Consider the following 20,770-nt stretch of genomic DNA (forward strand, 5'->3'; position numbering starts at 1 on the left):
ATGCCACTTAAACACAAAAATGTAAAAAATAGCAGTATTTTTTGTACAAAGCCTGTCCATTTCTATAGAATATACAGGGTCTGTTGAGATAACCTAAAGCAGAAACAATATTAGACAGAATCACTAATGTCAGTGTGTACTTGTATTCATTCTCAACACACTCATTGACTGTCTTGGGAGACAGCTGACCCGGTAAGATTCTCATGGCCAGTCACACAATCCAATGGCCCTGATTTACTAAAGTTCTCCAAGGCTGGAGAGAATACACTTTCATCAGTGAAGCTGGGTAATCCAGAAAACCTGGAATTGATTTCATAAAAGTCATTAGCTATTTGTTAGCAAATGTTTTCCATCCTGGACCAGATCCATTTCAGGTTTGCTGGATCACCCAGCTTCACTGATGAAAATGTATTCTCTCAAGCCTTGGAGAACTTTAAGAAATCAGGGCCAATGTGTCTACCATGGTCTCCCAACATCACAAGAACGGCTTTCACTCTCTTTGCTGTAAGTCTCTGCTACTGTGTGAAAGGCTGACTACTCACAGAATACTAAAAAGATACAAAGGTTGTATGCTCTGATTGGAGAATCCATTGGGGACATCCATTTATTTAGGAACTGACGAGTTTAGTTAGTGGCTCAAAAAAGATGTTATGTTTGTTTGTTCTATGGACTTGCTGTAGAAATAACCTTAAATTGGGATTGTTGGCTGGAATGAAACTGCAAGACAAAGCTGCTTATATCGGTTCTGGGTGTCCTTAAATCATGTATGGGTCACTTCTGTCAATACCACTTGAGCCTGTCACCCTTACAACTTCTGAAAACTGCTGGGGGTCATTGAGGCTGGAAGAGAGGCAGTGTTGAATCATAGAACAGTAAGCTTGTAGGTGACAGTGCAAGAGGAGAGTTGAGCATTCTATTGTTGTTGTTATTTTTTCTTTAATCTGGAGTTATGTTTTATGTTAAGCTTTAGGTCTATATGTGTTAAACAAATGGCAGCGTGTAACAACTCATCCTTTGTTTAGTTAAATCTGACCCTCAGTGACCTTACGTAGTTAAGTATGCCAAGCATGCCTGTCAGCCACTGCTTCTCAGAGCTATATTCATGAATATTGTCTATCCATCTTAGGCCGTAAAAGTTAGGCTAGAGCTTCTTGCAGTCCAGGGAATTCACAATACAACACAGAAGAAGGTTCAAAAGCATCCCCTCCTTCTACATTTGTTTGCGGTTTAGTTGCCCACACAAAAATATGTTTTGTTTTTAGTTCTATGCATTTTGCCTTGTATTGTGTTTCTATCATAAAGTACCATTATAAAGTGTCCCTCCTCTACAACCTATCAACTATAAAATACAATTATTTATGTTCTGGAAAACAAAAATGAAACATTTTTGTAGAAAATTTGTTTGTGCTAAACTTTTGTAGAACATATTTAGGAACAGTGCAGAGAAGAAACACAAATCTTATAACATAGCAACAAATGACAAAGCCAGTTTTACAGTTTTAGCAGGTATGAGGTTAGACTCCCAGAGGTGAACCTGTAATTGGTTGCTGTGATATACTGTACCCATCTGGTCTATGACCCATGCTGAAAAAGCAGTGTCCTAGAAATGTTATTAAGCTTTCAATGATTTCTTTTAAAATGATAACAAATTGAACCATGTTTGCCAGATTGTTTGCTATATTGTTTGTAATTTAGAAGTACAGCTTTGTTAATTTTCTTACCCAAGAGAAAATTTTGATGAAAATTGTTTGGCCTTTTAGATGTTCCTATTCCATTATTCCGGGGCAGTCACTTCTGAAACATTTATATAGGTACATAAATGGCTCCTCTCTGTGTTTACTGGTACAGACTCCCCTTTAAGAATTCATTCACTACTATGTTACTCTAATATGGAAAGTAACCCACCTAATGACTGCCATTTCAGAATGTATTCATTTATCATGCTTAGTTAATAATTATATGTCATGAATATAGGCCAGGGCAATCAGAAAAGAATGATCTAGAGCAGTGTTTCTCAACCAGGGTTCCTTCAGAGGTTACTGGGGGTTCCTTGAGCAATGAGCAGTTTGTGATTCTTAGTTCAGTTTACCTGATACTAATGATAATTTTGGCAATGAGTAATTTATGCCTCTCAAGTCAGTTTTGGTGACACCAATGATCTTTTTGATCTGTAAGGGTGACATTCTTCCCAATGGCCAACAATGTAACAGGCATTCCTCCCACTGACCACGAAACTAATGTACTGTGAACTGTGGATATGGTATCTATACCAGGGGTTCCCTGAAAGTTATTTCAAGGGGTTCCACCATTTTAAAAAGATTGAGAAATACCGCTCTAGACTGATCAATTTTCCCTGACCCCTGACATTCCTTTTTGCAATCTTCGTTACTTAAGAACAGGATCCCTGGAAACATAAACTTTCTGATCAAACAGGACTGTTCTCCAGTAGAAGATCGTAGCCTCATATTTAGCAATACTTAAATATTCGAATTGCTAGTAAGATTTCATTTACACCTAGAAACCCCCAAACTTTTTCAGTAGACCTTAAGTGTTTTTTATCCCTTGAAAGTCTCTTTTTTTAAACCTAATGGAAATCAAGTAAACATCAGGCACAACAGAGGGATGGAAAAGTTGGGTCAAGAGCTTGATCAGATTTTTTTTTGTCTCTGTGCAACCTAATTCCTATACATAATGCATCAGATTTCATTTATTAAATGGTGTTTATTGTCTCTGTTGGCATTATATTTTATGATCATAGTTTTACAACTCGGTGAAGACTGCCAAGTAGTGTCAATGGTTGGTTTGACACTGTCAGTTTTGGTGATTATTAAAGACACACACCACCATTTTTATGAAGCTATTTGCTTGTAACAGATTTGTTTAGCTGCCATTTGATTGAATCACCTTTAAACTTTTTAACTCTCCTAGGGAAAGCCATTTGTGGAATTTGTGCCAGGGTTGTTAGCTTTTGCTACTGTTGAATTATCAATGTTCTTGCTTCATCTGAAGAATTCTTGTTTCTCCTGCTGTATTCATTGTAATGTAAAATAGATAACAAATCCAGGAGAAAGAATGAGAAGCCTTTATAAAGGCCATTACATGACTGCCATATCAATGACTAAATTACTTGGTTACATAGTCATATAGCCACATGCCATGCATCATGGAATGATAACATAGATTTAATGCCCAAGATCATACTGAAAAGGTAATGTCTGTTGAGTATCTAATGAGTCAGAATTTCTGTGGGAATGCTGTGTGGAGAAGAAGAAGCTCTGCTGCATGTTGATTTTAGGCCAGTGGCTGTGTGCAAGATTCTGGCATCCTGACAGCTCTAAAAGTTGAATACGCTTGGAAAAGGTACTGCAGTCTGTGTGTTCTCATCCCTCCCAAGTCTAGAGAAGAAAAACCACTCAGTCTGCTTTGGCATTGCTATACTGTCTATATTTGTTTTTAAAATGGAGAACAGATTTTCATGTTTGACGATAATTTTAAGGATTAAAAACAAAAAGTAATGCACACAAAAAGCTTAATACATATGTTTAGCTACACATAATCCACACAGAATTTAGATGGAGTTCGAATCTGGCCTATGATACAAATTATTCTCTATTGCAAAACACAGTGCTGGTAATTTAACAGTGGGAGTTTACATGAGCATAGGAATGATCTCATCAGTGTGCTCCTGCACTTTTGTTGTCCAATCAGAGGTGTGTGTGTATGTGTGTTGGAAGGGGGGAGGTATAGAGCAAATAGAGCAAAGGGGGGAGCAAATAGATGTCTCCTGCTTTTTTGTCCTGCAGTCACCCATCAAATATATAAAGGCTTGTGAAAAAAACTTTGTAGTTTGAACATTTTCTTTATTAATAAACTGAACTAGAAATCACGTACTTTCAAGGAGTGGTGTTATGCCCATTTGGACTTTCATAACAGTGACATTTCTATAGTACATAATTTTTAGTATTAATATTATTATTAATAAAATTAATAATAGTAATAGTAATAATAATAATAATAAACAAGATTTATATAGTGCCAACATATTACACCGCACTGTACATTAAATAGGGGTTTCAAATGACAGACAGATACAGACAGTGACAGGAGGAGGAGAGGACCCTGCCCCGAAGAGCTTACAATCTAAAAGGTGTAGGAAGTATCACAAAATAAAAGGAAGGGATATGTAATGGTGTGTAAGTAGTGAGGGTTTTAAGAGACAGGAAGACAGGTAGGCAAGTTTTAAAAAATGGGTTTTGAGCGCTCTTTTAAATGAGCAGAAAGTAGGAGCGAGCCGAATGGGACGAGGAAGACCATTCCAGAGAGTTGGGGGCAGCTCTAGAAAAGTCTTGGAGCCATGCATGTGATGAGGTTATGAGTGAGGAAGTCATTAGTAGGTAATTGGAGGAGCGGAGAGAGCGGCTGGGGGAGTAGTTTTTACCAGGGAAGAAATGTAAGTGGGACAATAACTGAGGAAGGATTTGAAGGCAAAGCACAGGAGCTTGATTTTGATTCTAAGGTGAAATGGAAGCCAATGAAGAGAACTGCACAGAGATGCAGCAGAAGAGGAGCGGTGGAAAGGATGGATGAGTCTGGCTGCAGCATTCATAATAGATTGTAGAGAAGAGAGTCGGGTTAGTGGAATACGAGAGAGGAGGGTGTTACAGTAGTCCAGGAAGATGATGTTCTGCTTTTATCCAGGTTGACTTTCGGAAACCTGGGGTATCCCAGGCATCTCTCCCATAATGGCTCTATAAGGCAGTGGTGTACTGTGCCTATTGTAAAATCCAGTCCTGTGTACAGATGTGATCCCCAGCTCAGGTTCCATCAGGCCTTAAATGCCATAGTGGATGTAGACCTTGCATCAAGGCTTGTGGGTTCCGTTTTTGTTGAATCTGGTTCCTTTCTTGTTGAAACCTTGTGGAAACAAACCTCTACACGCAGAGAATTACCTATAATAATCAAAACTATATCATGAAGGGGAGTAATACTTAAAGAGCACATGTATTTTGTTATAAGTATCTCCTAGGATGTATGCTATTAGCATTATCCTTTTCAGGTATTCTGTAATTTTGCTGAACATCCAGTTTATACTTTGAAATAAAGTTTTAGCAGCATATCTGCAAGATCTACGTTGATATCATAAAAAAGTCGTTTAGAGAGAGATAGAATAGTTAAAGTGAACATGAGCATACAGAAATATGGCATTATTGTACTTTGGCTATTTTGATCCTAGCATCACTACCTAGGAAGTTAATGACCAAAGCATTTATGCAGAATGGGAATTCACACTAATGAAAATTCACTTTTTCATACTTGATCCATGTCAGTGACTCACCATGTAGCCAGGCCAGGATAAGCATGACAGCCCTACAGTCTTTGCCTTTAAAGGCATGCCAGCAATAGAAGTTTCTATATTTCTCTCATCACAGGTTCACTTGAACTTTAGAACAAATATATTTGCAGGAAAAGAAAGGTGACTGATTCTGCAGGCTGTGCTATGAGCTGAAACAAATGGAAATGTATTCCTCTCCTAGAAATATTATACTGTACTTGTGGTTGAGAATTCCACTAGAATGTTTACTAGGCAGAAACCCAATGGCAGCCAAATATTTATAATCAACAATGTGCAGGAGCCAAAGAATTTTAGCTTAATACATGGATAACAACTGCATGTAGCCTTTATGAGGAGTCAGATCTGCTTACTATTCCAATGAAATGCTATACTCCTGATTAAAGCAAGTCTGCAGACAAAAGCTACTTTGTTCTACTTATTTAGATGCCAGCAACTGGTACAGCCAACACTCCAGAATAGCGTTTGTCCTCACACTGCAATGGGTTGTAGTGCGTTACTGTACATTTCCATGCAGTGCAAAGAACGTGCATCAAAGCTTCAATGTCTTATGGTGTTATGAAACCATTTAAAACATAACAACAATGTTGGAGCATAGCAATTGTACTTTTTTGAGTGTTGCATCATGACTAGAATTTGAAGAGTTATAAGCATTGTGAAAATATTCAAATGATATATATCCTAGTTACATGCCAATAAAAGAGCATTCACCATGTACCTGGTAACCAACGTATATATGTACTCCAGTTACTATTCAGAATGCTCACTTCTTGTCAACCATAAATTATACATACCAAACTCCCTTCACTGATGGCTTGTCCCTCACCGCAAACCACAATCTCAAAATGATACAAAAATAAATAACATTACAGCACACGATCACTAACCATCAATCATCAGAATTACCATTGTGTATATAGTGTACTTCTCTTTACATTTGCTCATGACACAATGCTTTTCAAATACATTAAAAGTATATTTGCTCATCTCTAGTTGCCTTACATAAGTTCATAAGAAGTAATCACATTCATCAGATGAATTTACAATGCAAATTGTATATAAATATATGTTCTCCTGTCAAAAATTGATTGAAAGGGCTGAATTGTCCACTATGTGCAATATTATCCACCTTTAAACTGACACCAATACCACTTTAAAAAATTGATCATATAAATTGGTAAAGCACAATACTGGCAGCTGATGTGCTCATGTGTACCAAGCTTAAAGGAATTTTTGTCTGCACCAAAAAATAGCCATACCTACCTAAAGAGATATAAATAATCAGAATGAATACCTGTTTACTGCTATAGAGCATGTTGCGCAGCTTACTTGCTGGTTCAGAACAATAATAAAGTATGATGTCTCAAAATAGTCATACCTCACAACTTTTGGAGGTAAAGGTAAGAGGGACAGTTTTTAGCTCAAGGTATGGAGGCAAATGTCACTACCACCACTCCCTGCAGACAACAATCAGATTAAACATTTTCTGAAACATTCTTTGGTGAAAAATATTCCATGTCTATGTGTTTAAATGGCACCAGGGAATGTTTCAGTGAATAATAGGTTTACTGCCTAATTAAGAGACCCCTTTGAATCAATTAGTAGATCTTGTAGATGTGGGTGAATAAATATAATCCTGACACCTGGATTTATCATGTCCTATACAATTCTGCACTACAGAGGAAGCAGAAAGTGTAGCGCTAAAAATCCAAAACCCACAAAAAAAAAATCTGTATTCTCCATGTATTTTTTATTCAAATTATTCTTTATTTGTTTTATTCTTATTTTATTTATTTGTTTTATTCTTTATTTTATGTTTTATTCTTTTCTGTGTCTGTTAGATAATGGTATGGATTTAAAGTCACTAAAACTAGGGTTAAAAAGGCAAATATTAATCTACTACAAAAAGATTTAAATACCAATTGATAATCTTAATTGAAATGCAATCAGTTTAGCATGCTGCAAACTTGGGTACATGGGTGCCTTTTGGGCTGCTATGGTGGCAATTCAACCTGCTGTATCATACAATAAGCAGTAAGTAAACTTTAATATACAAAGCAAGCAACAAATCTGCTCAAAGAAGTCACTGTGGTGGAAACTCTAAAACCATGTACAGATGTTAGATAATACTTGTTCGAGACAAACATCTGTGTGCTTTTCAGGAGAAAATTTGACTTGTGTACTGTGGTCTCTCAACAACATTCATCAATCCACCATAGATTGATGGACTGGCCAGGATGGACTGTTCACTCCTATTGAAGGGAGTGCAGTGAGGTGCCACTTGTCCTCCTCCCTCCTCTTTCCATAGTACAGAAAAGTGCTGAGTGTGCGGTGCTTGTTCCTTATTCTGTCACAGGAAATGATCTTTCCAATCTTCTGCCGTCCATTGTCCACGTTATGTCTATACAAGCTTATGTTGGTAAATTTATATACAAGAACAGAACTATTAGATAAAAAATGTGTCCTTGTAAAGATATGTAATAATACATTCAAACCAAAACTAAATATGTTTGAGATAGAAAAGAATATAATGTAGTATTTCAATTTGTAAGAAGGACAATGCAATCAGTGTATCCAATACTAAGGTCTGCTCATTATTTAGCTAGATGTAAGGACCTGTCACTGTATATGAGTCAAGTGTTCACTGCTGGTACATAGAAAACGACACGTGTGCCTAAAAATAAACATGACCAATTCAGCTTGTGTCATTGTATATACCAGTCCCTGCAAATGAAGCTACTTATAGAGAGACCCCAAATATTAAAGCAGAACCAAATAGTCAAAGTAGAATCAAAGGCTTGATATCCAATCGATCAAAGATCAAATAAGCAATACCTTAAGATCGTTTATAGTAATTCAGTAAGATAATGCAAATCTTGCTTATGCTTTTCATTAAAAATAATGATGGGGACATTTAGTGGACAGCAAAGCAAGATTCCTTTTAGCTCTACTTTAAGCTTCAATTGTACAGGCAGTAAATCTTTTAGCATGATGAACATTCACTTTAGGAACACATAGCAAAACTGCTTGTTTGAAGTCTACTGTTTATTCCCTCTTTATATTAGATGTAACATTTGATATGAATTATTACCATGTTTTTATTTAGATCTATTCTATAATAACACTTTCTCGGCTTAACTTGGCTTCTGTATCTAGTTTTTTATGTTCCACTTCCAATGCTGGCAGTAAGTATACAATATTTATTCAGTATTGTAGCATAGAGAACAATAGCTGCATTAAAGCAACCCTGTAAATGGGATATGGACCGGTATACAGTATAGTACAATACAGTATACAATCAGCAGCAGCAGGGAAATAAGAAAAGAAAGTGAAAAGGGTTATAAGATCTCACACAGCACCATAGCACAAAGAATATTACATATTTATGGGTATGCCATTTTTAATACTTTATATATTGCCTAAAGTGTGCCTAACCAGGGAATGTTACTTTGGGAAATATACCAGAAAATGTTTCTTGTTATATCTGTTGAATATGTTAAAACATGTTCATCTTGCCAGAAATCTGGTTAGCTGATAACTTCCTGCGCCCCCTGCAAGTGCTGACCATTACAGTTACAGAGCTCTCAACCATCTCTGACTACAAAAACATACCTATGTCAGGAATGAAAGGAGTGTTCCATCCTAGGACTGGGATCTACTTTCTACACTCAAGTAGACCCAGAGGAAGAAACAACTGCAGTGATCAGAAGGATCTTCCTAGCAACAATTGTCACAAGGTTTTTCCCACTTCTTTAACATATAAGCAAGTTAGATTACTACTATATAGATTTATAAAACAAAATAAAAAAATAGACTTTTGTCCTGATGTCACATATTATACGAACTCTCCCTTCCTCATACTCAGGACTTCTATGTTTGGTAGGGAATGAATAATCCTTTTACAGCCAATGATATGTAAGCTAATTGCAGGGTCTGGACTTTCCTGTAAATGTGATCTGTGGCTGTAAAGCCCTTTGATCACTCCTATATGCAGTTACAGGGTGGGTGGCTGAGAGTTTAATTAGTCTTTAACAGAGTTACAGTACATAATGTATAGCAACACAATGTAATGCTGGTATTAGGGAAGAAAATGGTAGATGAGAGTCATCTTATATTTCTTCTTACATTCAACATCACACATTCGGTGACGTTAATGTTTCCTATTGTCTGTCTAATGGCAGGGAGCTCTAAGAATCAAGAAGATGAGTATTGGCACAATTACTAGTCCCCTGTACCCAAATACTCTAAATGACGTACGTTCATAGTAAATGTGTTTGAAACCAAGACAAATTTGTAGGATGGGTGAGAGGGTTTGCAAGGAGATGAGTTGAGTAGAGTAAGGTTGTAACAAGAGGTCCAGTACCAGTGTTTTCTTGACATGTCAGATTTTCAAATAAAAAAGGTTAATAAACATAAAATGTAATGAGGTAAAATTAATTCGGAACTTTGAACTTAATTCAATATATTGAAAATATTCACAACACTAAAGTCATGAGCATAAAGTCATCAATAACAAGAGATTTGGCTTCATATACTGATGTTTAGGAGTTTTGCTACAATCCTCATTGGACCTATAAATGTCTTATGCCTCTGAGTTATTTACAAAAATGTGTCATCTATAAAACATGAATGCACATTGCAGCTGGCAACCTTTTTCTCATCTTATTAGTCAACCAAGGCTGTCATATATTACCATTGTTTGTATAGAAAAATGGTGCTTTTAAGCACTGTTCTTCTTGCCTAAAATGTATAAATAGATAAAAGCACTATTGATTGAGCAAACGTCTCAGAACGGGCAGACTGTGCCAGGCATGCGTCATCCCACTGCAATTTATAAATAACAATACTGCTGTTTCCAGCACAATCCTTGCTTTGCTTGAAGAAACTGAACATGCAGTACAGCAGAGGGAACAAACGCAGGTATAATATATATGAAACAGTCTGACTCAGGCTCTGGCAAAACTACTCATCTGATTAAGAAATGTACAATTTCAATAGCCTCAGAACAAGTCCAGAAGAAAACAGGTCTTTTATGTGTTTAGAATACCATTACAAATGACTAGAATGACCTTCTAATCAAATGCAGCCCCTGCAGTGTAGAAAGCGAACACAGCATTCTATGTCTAAATAGTATTGCTACGTACCTTGTGAAGCCACTTATTGTGTGGAGGCTCATCAGTGCGCAATGTATTTATAAGGATCCTAAAGTTAGAACAGATTGTGTGTCATTTTGTCACTTTTCAAGTTGATTAAGGACTGCATAAAAAGAATGAAGCTTATTGGTTATTAATGAAAGTGCAAGCAGTTCTGCTTTTATTATCTCAAGGAATATTTTTTAAAAGACAAGTACAAGTATAGTTTACTTGTGCACTCGCAAGAACATATTTGGGTTTGGGTAGATTAGCCACATTACACGGTTTTTAAAACATTCTTTGTTGAAAGAAAGGAAAATAATGTTGAAAAAAATTGTAAGGCATACAAAATATAGGAAAAAAATATTTTAGGGGAGCAAAACACTCACCCTTCCCCCAATATACACTTAGACCAATCAGTTCTATACAGATATTCTAGCCCTACTAGAAGGATGTACAAGGAGAATGTGCAAAACTGCAATATGGTAAACATTTAGGATGTTAATGGGTTAATTTCTGTTGCTTAAATGGTGAAAGGGGCCTTCCAACTTGCTCACTGAAACATTATCAGTTTTGGGGTGGGTTGGGTGAGATGATAGTATCTTCTATTTTAGGAGTAAGGACCTGGTCTCTGTAATACCATCACCTGAACCTGTTTTCTGTGACATACACTTCCCTTGTATATGGAGACTTTCACCATTGAGGGACAATACCTGAACACAATATTGAGTGGAGCCAGGATTATACATTAATGCAAAGTCAACGGGGTGGGGGAGAGGGGCAGACGATACAAGACAGAAAAGAGGAAAAAAAAGGGATCTGTTTAAAGTACCACTCATCACACCTGTTGACATGGATGAAAGTCTATTTGGGAGCACTGTCCAAATCAGCAAGACCAAGCGCTTCCCCAAAAATTACATAATAGCACAGGCAAGAACTAAAGGGGCTAGGCAATCTAACTCTCCAAGCATGAACAAGAGTACTCTAAACAAGGTGATGGAGGATACAACAAGAGAGGAGATAGCAGACTTCCTGGATCCATTCTTAGAGCACAGAAAAACTACAGAGCAGAATAGAACAAAATAGAACATAAACTGTTATTTATCAGTCACAACATTTGGTGAAGTGAATAAGGGTCTTAACATTACTTAAAATAAAGAATAAAATTCTATACTGCACACTGTGAGTGGAAAATTTGTGTTAGAATAAATCTGCCCAATAACAAAAAGTGTGGTCCAGTGTAAGGGCATTATTGAATCAACTTTCAGGTTTTTAAGCCTCTTAGTGGGACCACAAACCATTTCAGTGAATGTACCATGCAGGTTACAGATTAGTTGGGCAGGCAGATGCAGTCAGTGCTCCATAACACTAGGACCAAAAAAAGTTTCCAGCTTACTTCATTGTCCCCCACTCCAAGGCCATGTACACACTTCAGATGATTCTTGGCTGATATGAGCTGTCAGGCTTGTCTCGGACGAGAACTTGACATATACAGAGGTCGTCCAACGTCGAAGAATAGCAGCAATGGAAGTGAAGGGGTGAGAGCGCAGGGGGGGGGGTGCCACTCGCTCATCCTCCCCCCCCCCCTTTCTCCATAGAACAGAACAGCGCTGTGTTTACAGGGCTCATTTATCTTTCAGTCGTTTGTTTCCAATGACAATAAGTCAGCACGTAGCTGTGTACGCAGCTCAAGATCAAAAACTCTCTAAATTGGTTCTCATGTCTATAAGAAGTGCAAGAATGTGTAGAAGGTGGGGGAACATAGACCACCTAACCAAAGTGTTGCTGCCCTTTTGTTGTTCAATCCACAGTCATGATTGAAGATCCAGTCTTGATGTTATATACTTTGCTGTGCTGTGACTGAACAGAATTAAAAACCATTGGAAAATAAATAAAACCCATATATGAATTTTAGCAATGTAGCCATTTTAGCATCAGTGAGACCTTTTGTATGCAGAGATAATAAAAAAATATATCCAGACATGTAATCACCAGACAAATTCAACAATGCTCATAAATTAGGAACCAGTTTATTCTTAGTATCAAGAAAAAACAGCATGAGCAAACAGAAATACCAGAACCGAAGGTAAAACCCAAATAATATACATGCAAACATTCTGTACAAGTGACAGAAGAAAACTAAATATTCTTTTACAAATAAATACAATTAGACAGGGAGGCAGCACCTCTAAGAGTTATTCAGACTGTAATAGAGCAGTTATATGGTGTAAAACACATTTAAACAGCAACAACATGGGCCTAATACCAGAAAACTAGATTTCTCACTGCAGCGACAAATGTGGGGAAAACATTTCCACATTTCCATCTGGAACATTAGCTGAAAATTTTTTTGACTTCCACCTTTTAAAATGCATGATGCCACCTATTTTATGTCAATACAGACGTTTTTTACAGGTTTATAAGAGTACCTGTATAGTTAATAAAGTGTTGCAAGATGGATAATGGGTACCAAAGAATATTATCAAACATAATGCTGCTAAGTTGTTAAAGCCAATGGAATCAAACAGCTAGTTATAAGAATGTACTTTAACATAACAATGTACTTTCATACAAAAGTAAACCCTTAAATTTTCCCTCGGTTGTGGAATCCAATTGTTAATGTATAAACCTCAATCTACAGGACAAGAAACAAAAAAGAAAAGAAAAAAATACAAGTATGTTTACCCATACCGTATAATAAAATCCTGAGCTGCAATGACATATGCTCTTAAAGTAACAATATACAAAGGTACAACTACATTTCTAGTTGTTAAAATAGTGTACCAGACAGACATAGCTTTTTACTTTGCATATTCATGACTAATTGTGGCATTTTGTTATGCCTTAAACTTACAAAATTATTTTCTCTGCATATTCTATCATAGGCAACATGCACAATATAATAGGCCGTGTTATATTAATTCAATGCTGACTTATTTAGTTTGCCATTTTGGTAAACTTTTTTAAATTGGGGATATATAGGGTCTGAAAAAGGTCATAAGCCAACATATTCATAGTATAAATTTTACAAACTCTGCATATTGCATCTTCATTTATTAAACAAGGAACAAAGTTCAATAATGCATAGCAACCAATCAAAAATATTTCACTGTTCCATCTGCTGTGAACAGACAAATACTCAGATCTGATTTTCTACTATTAGTTTCTGTGCACACGTCTTTGCGGTTATTCAATAGGCAAATTTATTTTCCAAAAACTCCTATGTGCCTACTTCATGAACTACCTTTCAAATATGACAAAGCAGGAATTTTTCATTTGTACTAAAAGAATAATATATGTTACACATTTCTATTCTTTGTGTTTACTAAAGGAAACCATACCTCATACCCTGCGGTGACTCCATTCCTTGTTAACATACAGGTTACATTAATTAGTTATTGAATTATCTTATCACCCTCTTTTAAAATTGAGGCGATTACAGTGAAACAGAAGTTCAATGAACACGACTTTAAAATAAGTCATAGAAATTGGAAGATTGAAGCTTTTCCATACCAGAGTATATAAGGCAGAAGGCTTAACAGCTTATTTAAAATAGAAAGCATTAATGTTTTTATATTTTATCATTTTGTACCAGAAACTAAACTGGAAGTGTGCTATAAATAAAAGGACTCTGGGTTTCATATATGCCAGCAATCAAGCTGGTGGAAATTCTTTTGGGCAATTTTCCCCTATGCCATTCCAAAGGGAAAACAAAAGATGACCCAAAGGGATATATAGGAGGAGAAAGAATAAGGTTAATTAATATGCCCATTGTTATTTGCCTCTTTTTCCACGACCTTTTCTTGATTTGCCTGATGTCTGAGGTGAACTAGATGATGCCACAGCTATGTTGATCTGGCCATCTTGAATCTCCTGCCGAGTATCTTCTGGCATTTGGTTTATTTTTCTCTGAGCTTCCAAGTAGAACATGACATCCCGTAGCTGCTCCTGCATCTCCACAATCTGCAGGTCTTTTTGTTCACCGACTTCTCTCCGCAGATTCTCCTCCTCTTTGAGTTTGGTTTGGAGCAATGCCTGATTGGCTCGGAGGCACTTGTTCATTTCCTGTTCTTCTTTCAGCTCATTGGATAGTTTAGACAACTTTGTGTTTAGCTGGGTACACCTTTAAATCAAACAAAAAAAAAATCAGAAGAGAAAAACATTCTACAGGGATTGCTGCATATAAACTAGATTATGGCCGATAACATAAATAACACTGAATAGTTCTAAACGGGTCATAGTTATGGATTGGTAGTTCTGGTAAGCAGGTTAAAAAAAAAATAATCACACATTTGAAAGAATGCTAAAAAGAAGCTAACCTATTAAAGTTAATAAGAAGCGGAGTAAACCGAAGTCTAAATTTTCACTATATCGCACAGTTTGCTTCATTACCTTTAAAATCATTTTTTATAGACTCCTAGGAATATAATTATGCAAAATCCTTTAAACTCTTTACCTGGGAAAGCTTTAGATTCTTTTCCAGAATCTTTAACAACACTACTTAAAGGGTGCTTTCCCATGATGTTCACAGAATAAATTCTCCCACTAAATGTCTTCTAGAAACTTATTATTTACTTTAACTTAAAATCGGACGTGGTGGTCATTCCGGAAACTCTTCCCCCCTTCCTTTTTCTGTTCTATCTTCAAAGAAAGATATACAATTGAATCCTAAACCATCTTACAGCAAGATTTCCCAAAATCTTTACAGCCTGACTTGTATGACAAAGGTTTATTTTTTTAAATAGCAAAATATAGCAAAAACCACATCATTACCAACCACACATTAATCAAATGATATTCCTAAGTTTAAACAATAACATGTGGACACTTTGATGACAAGATTTCAGTAACTATAAAATGAGCTTCCAAATTGCTTAGATTGGCAAAATCCGTAAAGCTACGTACACACTTCCAATGGTTCTCGCCCAATATCGGACAAGAATCTGAAGTGGGTACAGCACGCGTTGTTCATCGTCCGAACGACCGTCCTGGCAGATCTACGTACGATGAACGACAAACGATCATAATGCAAGTAAAGGGGGAGAGCGTGCAGCGGGATGCAGCTCCGTTGCTCTACCCCTCCCCTCTGCATAGAGCAGAATGCTGCTGTATGTACAGCACTCGTTCATGTATCGTGCAAAATTAGTCGTTCAAAAGGATCATGAAAGATCCTTTCCAATGACTATAATTGCAAGTGTGTATGTGGCTTAAGACTGGATAGGTTTTACATTGGTTATTGTAGGAAGTATAGGGAACTTATTGCTGTTCATCTATCAAAATTTAAGAACATCAGAAAAGGACATCCACTTACTCTGGAGGCCAACAAAGCTTCCTTAGTATTTCATCAACATGGAGTAGGACTCTACCAAAGTTGCCATCTACAGGCTTATCTCTTTAGCCGATTGTGATCCTAAATTCTTGGTCTTCTATTCCTTTCTAGATTTTTAGATTCATCCTAACCAAGCAGGTTCCATGATCTCAACTATTTATTTTAACTGGGACTTAGAGGGAAAGTTATCCTTGTCCCCAGGCTTTCATAAGGCCTTTATTACCTTGCAATCATCCTTTTTCACCTTGAAAGCCTTTGGTTTTGGTTGCATAAGGAAATATAAGGCCATGTAAACAGATGGACTTTATCCCCCCCTGACAATCCCAGTTTACAATGTTCCACTGAGACTTACCTACATTTAGGACTCTTCCTATCTGGACTAAAAACTGGAAGGACTTGCTGCATAAGACAAATGTGCTCCTTAAGTTAATTTTTTTGAGGCAACAAAAGAAATCGGCCTAATTTATTAAAGCTCTCCAAAGCTGGAGAGGATAAACTTTCATCAGTGAAGCTGAAAGCTTTATTTATGTCGCTGGCATATCGAGCATCATACGCTAAGCACATGCGCAGCACATACTTTGTTTTGAAGAAAATAGTGAACAGGAAGGAAATAGTTTTTATTGCATAAGAGAAATTGATATTTTATAAAGCAGAACTATAGTTATTCACCCACCGAGTACCAATTTGCCTCTTGCACAACATAAAGATGACCCCAAGTGGTCTATTACAACTTTAGAGTAGATACAGACAGAAGTTTAAAAGGGGCTTTAGTTATATATGTTTTAATAATGTGATTATGTGAGATCCCAACCAATCTTTCAAGCCCTGATGGTGGTGATGATTGGTGAATGGTTGGCTGGCCAAGTGTACAGTACAATGGCACCTGCACATCTAAATACAGGCAATAATGGAACAGTCCTTAGCAGATAGGATGGTTTAGTTCCACTCATATTCTTGTTTGGCTAAAGATTTTGGGGAAGGAAGGATTTATTTGTGTGTTTGGGGAAGGAAGGGTGTATTTGTAACAACAAATGGAGAAGATCATGGGGGCCTACAGGTTTGGAGAATTAAAAGGTTCACTTTAGTCATTGAAATTTCAATTTTTTTCCTTGCTATGTAAAACACATCTACAGATTTAGATAGCATTCGTATTTGTGTGTGTATTCTTTTTAGGTTAAATGCATTAAAATTTATATTTTTATTTTCTAGGTTTGTTGTACTTTTTGTTAGAGTTCCAAGACTTCCTTTCTCTAGACTGCTGCATTATGCTGTGCACATGAAAACAGTTCAGCCTTCAGGGCTTTTGCTGTTGTCTACTGTGCCTTAGAAATGGAGGTCTGATATTATGAAGCTGTGGCAAGACCTTAAGTGAGCTGTGCATAAACAAATGCAATGTTGTAAAGATCTGGCCAAAATTCCTCCACAATGATGTGAGAGACTGATAATGTTTACAGTACCTTTTGCTACCACAAGGTATGGAATAATGGGGTTTAGTGTTTTTTTTAATACATCTTTCATTTTTGTTAAATAATGACAGTGGAATCTACTGTGTGTGTCTTACACCTGAGGTTAGATTTAAATGGTTTTTCCTGTTATGGACCTATAACTTGAATGCATATGCTTTCCTGTGGGGTCTGGTTTGGCATAATGCAGTCCACTATATTCAGGCATTGAGATTATATATATATATATATATATATATGCTATACGATCGTTCGTAGATATCGTGCAGGATCGTTCGTCGTTCGTTTTCCAACGATAATAATTGGAAGTGTGTACGTAGCTTTATACCAAGGTACCACTGTGTTATACCAGGGGGACTCTTCTCCTGTGTCACTACGGTCTGTATCTGTCTGTCATTTGCAAGCCGTATTTAATGTACAGCGCTGCGTAATGTTGGTGCTAAATAAATCCTGTTTATTATTAACCACCTGGGCGGTTACCCAGCCTGGCTTGGGGTAGGAAAACTTGCTGAAAGCGTTTACCCTGAACCAGGTTTGGGGTAGCTTAAAATAGAAACAAGCGATACAGAGCAATCTGATTGTCATACAACATTGTATGACAATCGGATTACAACTGAAAAAAAACACTTACCTTTTCCCCGCAGCTGCTCCGGAGACGTCTTGTCTCTTCTGTCTTCTCCCGGCGTGTGCAGTGATGATCTCCGGGGTTTCACGGTGATGTCGGTGTGGGCGGGAGGTGGGAAATTCAAAAATTTTGTATTGGATTCAATACAAAAAAGCTGTATTGAGTCCAATACAAAGAAATCTTTATCTTATATATAATTTTATTACATATATATTATATAGGGTACTGTACAGTTACATTACATTATACACTATTTTTTTAAAAGATTTTTTCTTTTTATAATGTTATTTTTTTAAGTTTATTATTAAATGTATAAAATTTTGGACATATGTTGGTGAGGTATAGCCTACAATCTAAATAAATTTCCATGCAAAAAATGTAAAGCTTTTTGCAAGGAAGTAAGGAAAGAATTAGAACACCTGGCTTTGCGTACCTCGGCGATTCCTTACAATGCCAGTGCATATGCCCATTGACGGGGGTCGTAGCAGGAAATTCAAATATTTTGTATTGGACTCAATACAAAGTCCTGTATCCAATCCAATACAAAATAATACAAAATATATTTATGTGGTTTTGTCTATAGGTATGTGACGTTGGACTTATTTTGATGAAAATAGAAAAAAAACATAGAAAATAAAAGGTTTATTCCTCATTGTGAGATATCAGGAAGAACTATGCAAAACCAATCCCTTTTGCCCCTGGACCAACTGAGTATCTGCTGGTTTGCAGCAATCTTTGTTCAGAATCCCAAAATGAGAGAGTGAGCTATTTGTGCTGAAAAACATACATAAACATTTTGTTTTAAAATATTCCCAATGTGTTGCTGGTTTAGAAAAAAATAATTTTTGGAGATCTAGTTCTGAAATTCTTGTGTGACTATGCATATTTATGAATTATAAATGCCATTTACTTGATGAAAAGAAACTAAAACTACAAAGTATGCAACACCTGAATAAATAGATTTGGTATATTTTAGCTTGGTGGAATGTGTGCTTCTTTAAACCTAGGTTAAAATATGGTGTATACAGCCAGGTGAGTTTCTGCCGGTTGTCAACTGTGCATCTTGTGATATTCCTAGGTTTAAACAATAACATGTGGACACTTTGATGACAAGATTTCAGTAACTATAAAATGAGCTTCCAAATTGCTTAGATTGGCAAAATCTGTAAAGCTACGTACACACTTCTGTGTTGGGAAATTGTATAGGCTACCAACAGGGAGAAGACAATAAATGAAAAATATATACCAGATAAATGATTGAGCTTAGAGTTTAGACCACCGTTACCTAGCTATGCAGTTAAGAAGTATTTTCTTCCTCATCACTCACCTCATCTGCTGTATCTTTCTCCAAGCGTACAATTTTGTTTTCCCAGTAGATGCGTTGAGATTCCAGTTGGCTAGTGAGCAGATATGAATACTGTAACCAGAGACAGTGTAAAATTATGAGATGAAAAGAAATATACACATCATAGAATACTATTTTTTTCACTGATTTGACCTACTTGGGGCAAGTGTATAAAAGATCTGCAAAGCTGTAATACCAATCTAAAATTTAAAAATAAACTTTCTTGCCCTGGTTGGACCAGTGTCAGAAAATGGCCCACCTTTCCATGCAATTATACTTACCAAAATAATGCTGCCACACTATCTTTCTGCACTGCCTGAGCTCTTGCTAACAGGGTGAGGCTTTCAAGTATAAACTTTCAGGTTGGGGAAGCTGCCCGGGAATAAATTTACCTGTTTGATTTTTCCAACCCTTGATGAAACTGAAAATGTATGCTCCATACAGACAGACTGTCAGAATAAAAAACAAAAAAACAACAGGGTGGGTTCCTAAGCCACTTTTAATATCCCTGAACACTGTGGGCAGTCAGAAGCTTTTTTCTATTCACCTGTAGATGTGCTGCAAAAACCACAAGACAAACCACAATGGAAAATTAGGCTGTGTATAACCATTTGCTGTGATTTCATTTGCTTAAAAGTCACAAACTGTACCTGGTAACCAAGTAAAACTCAAAGCAAAAATTTCTAGTTATTTCTGCCTATTATGGCATAATAAAAATCACCTGCTTTACCCGTTTTTTGGTATTGTGACTGTTAACCAAGTGAAATCATAGAAATTGCCTTTTATGCACAGGCAATTGTTTCCATTGTTGCATTTGTCTGTCTTCTCATTTCTTTTTGAATCATAATATGAGAAAACTGGTGAAAAAATATGAAAAAAAAAAATTCCTGTGTATAACTGAAACTAATTGTTGTGATTTCACTTGTTTACCAGTTGCAATTTGTGATTTTAATGTTGTATGATAGAGATGAGATTAGTTTCTGGTTTAGACTGGCCAGAATTTCAAGTAGAACCTCTTAAGTAAAGAAGTACAGTCCATGCAAATTGTTCATGTTAGTGTGGCACAATAAAATATTTAAATATTAGTTATTTGTTTTTCATCTTTCACTGGAATAGGACAAAATGGAAGAAGTGATGGACAAAATATCCTAATGTTTTTTAGCCCATCACATGATTGAATATCATAGTGGCAATTTGGAAGAAAAATGTTTTGTAGCACATTTCATTCTCTTTTTGTCTATATGCCAGGCCATTACAAACACCTCTATAGGATACATTAATTTACAAGTAGAGACTCAGCCGACTGCCATGGCTGAGTTTGTATGTTAACAAGTTAAATCATTCATGTATGAAGTCAAGCTTGGAAACAAATAAAATAATTAAATGTGTTAATATGCGAGTGTGCCATCTGCACACAGCACTTGTAATGAAAGCCTCAAGATTTGAAGCTAATAGCTCGGCCAATGGTGTGGAACAAATGATGATAGAAAAACATTGTAAAGGCCTCAAAATGATAAAAAAAAAAA

At 36.4% G+C, this 20,770-nt stretch overlaps 1 protein-coding gene across 1 annotated transcript in view; it reads right to left on the reverse strand.

Annotated features, from left to right (window-relative positions):
• Window positions 1-12,496: 12,496 nt before the first annotated feature.
• The window catches only part of BRAP (BRCA1 associated protein), a 26,966-nt gene continuing 18,692 nt past the window's right edge, over window positions 12,497-20,770 (reverse strand). Inside the window, exons 10-12 of the mRNA XM_072413937.1 lie at window positions 19,223-19,316; window positions 19,079-19,106; window positions 12,497-14,605 (exon numbers count right to left, since the gene is read on the reverse strand). Coding sequence (XP_072270038.1) covers window positions 14,257-14,605; window positions 19,079-19,106; window positions 19,223-19,316 — 471 coding nt within the window. The 3' untranslated portion in view covers window positions 12,497-14,256. The remainder of the gene's footprint in view (window positions 14,606-19,078; window positions 19,107-19,222; window positions 19,317-20,770) is intronic.

Source organism: Pyxicephalus adspersus, chromosome 6, assembly GCF_032062135.1.
Source record: "Pyxicephalus adspersus chromosome 6, UCB_Pads_2.0, whole genome shotgun sequence".
Lineage (NCBI taxonomy): Eukaryota > Metazoa > Chordata > Amphibia > Anura > Pyxicephalidae > Pyxicephalus > Pyxicephalus adspersus.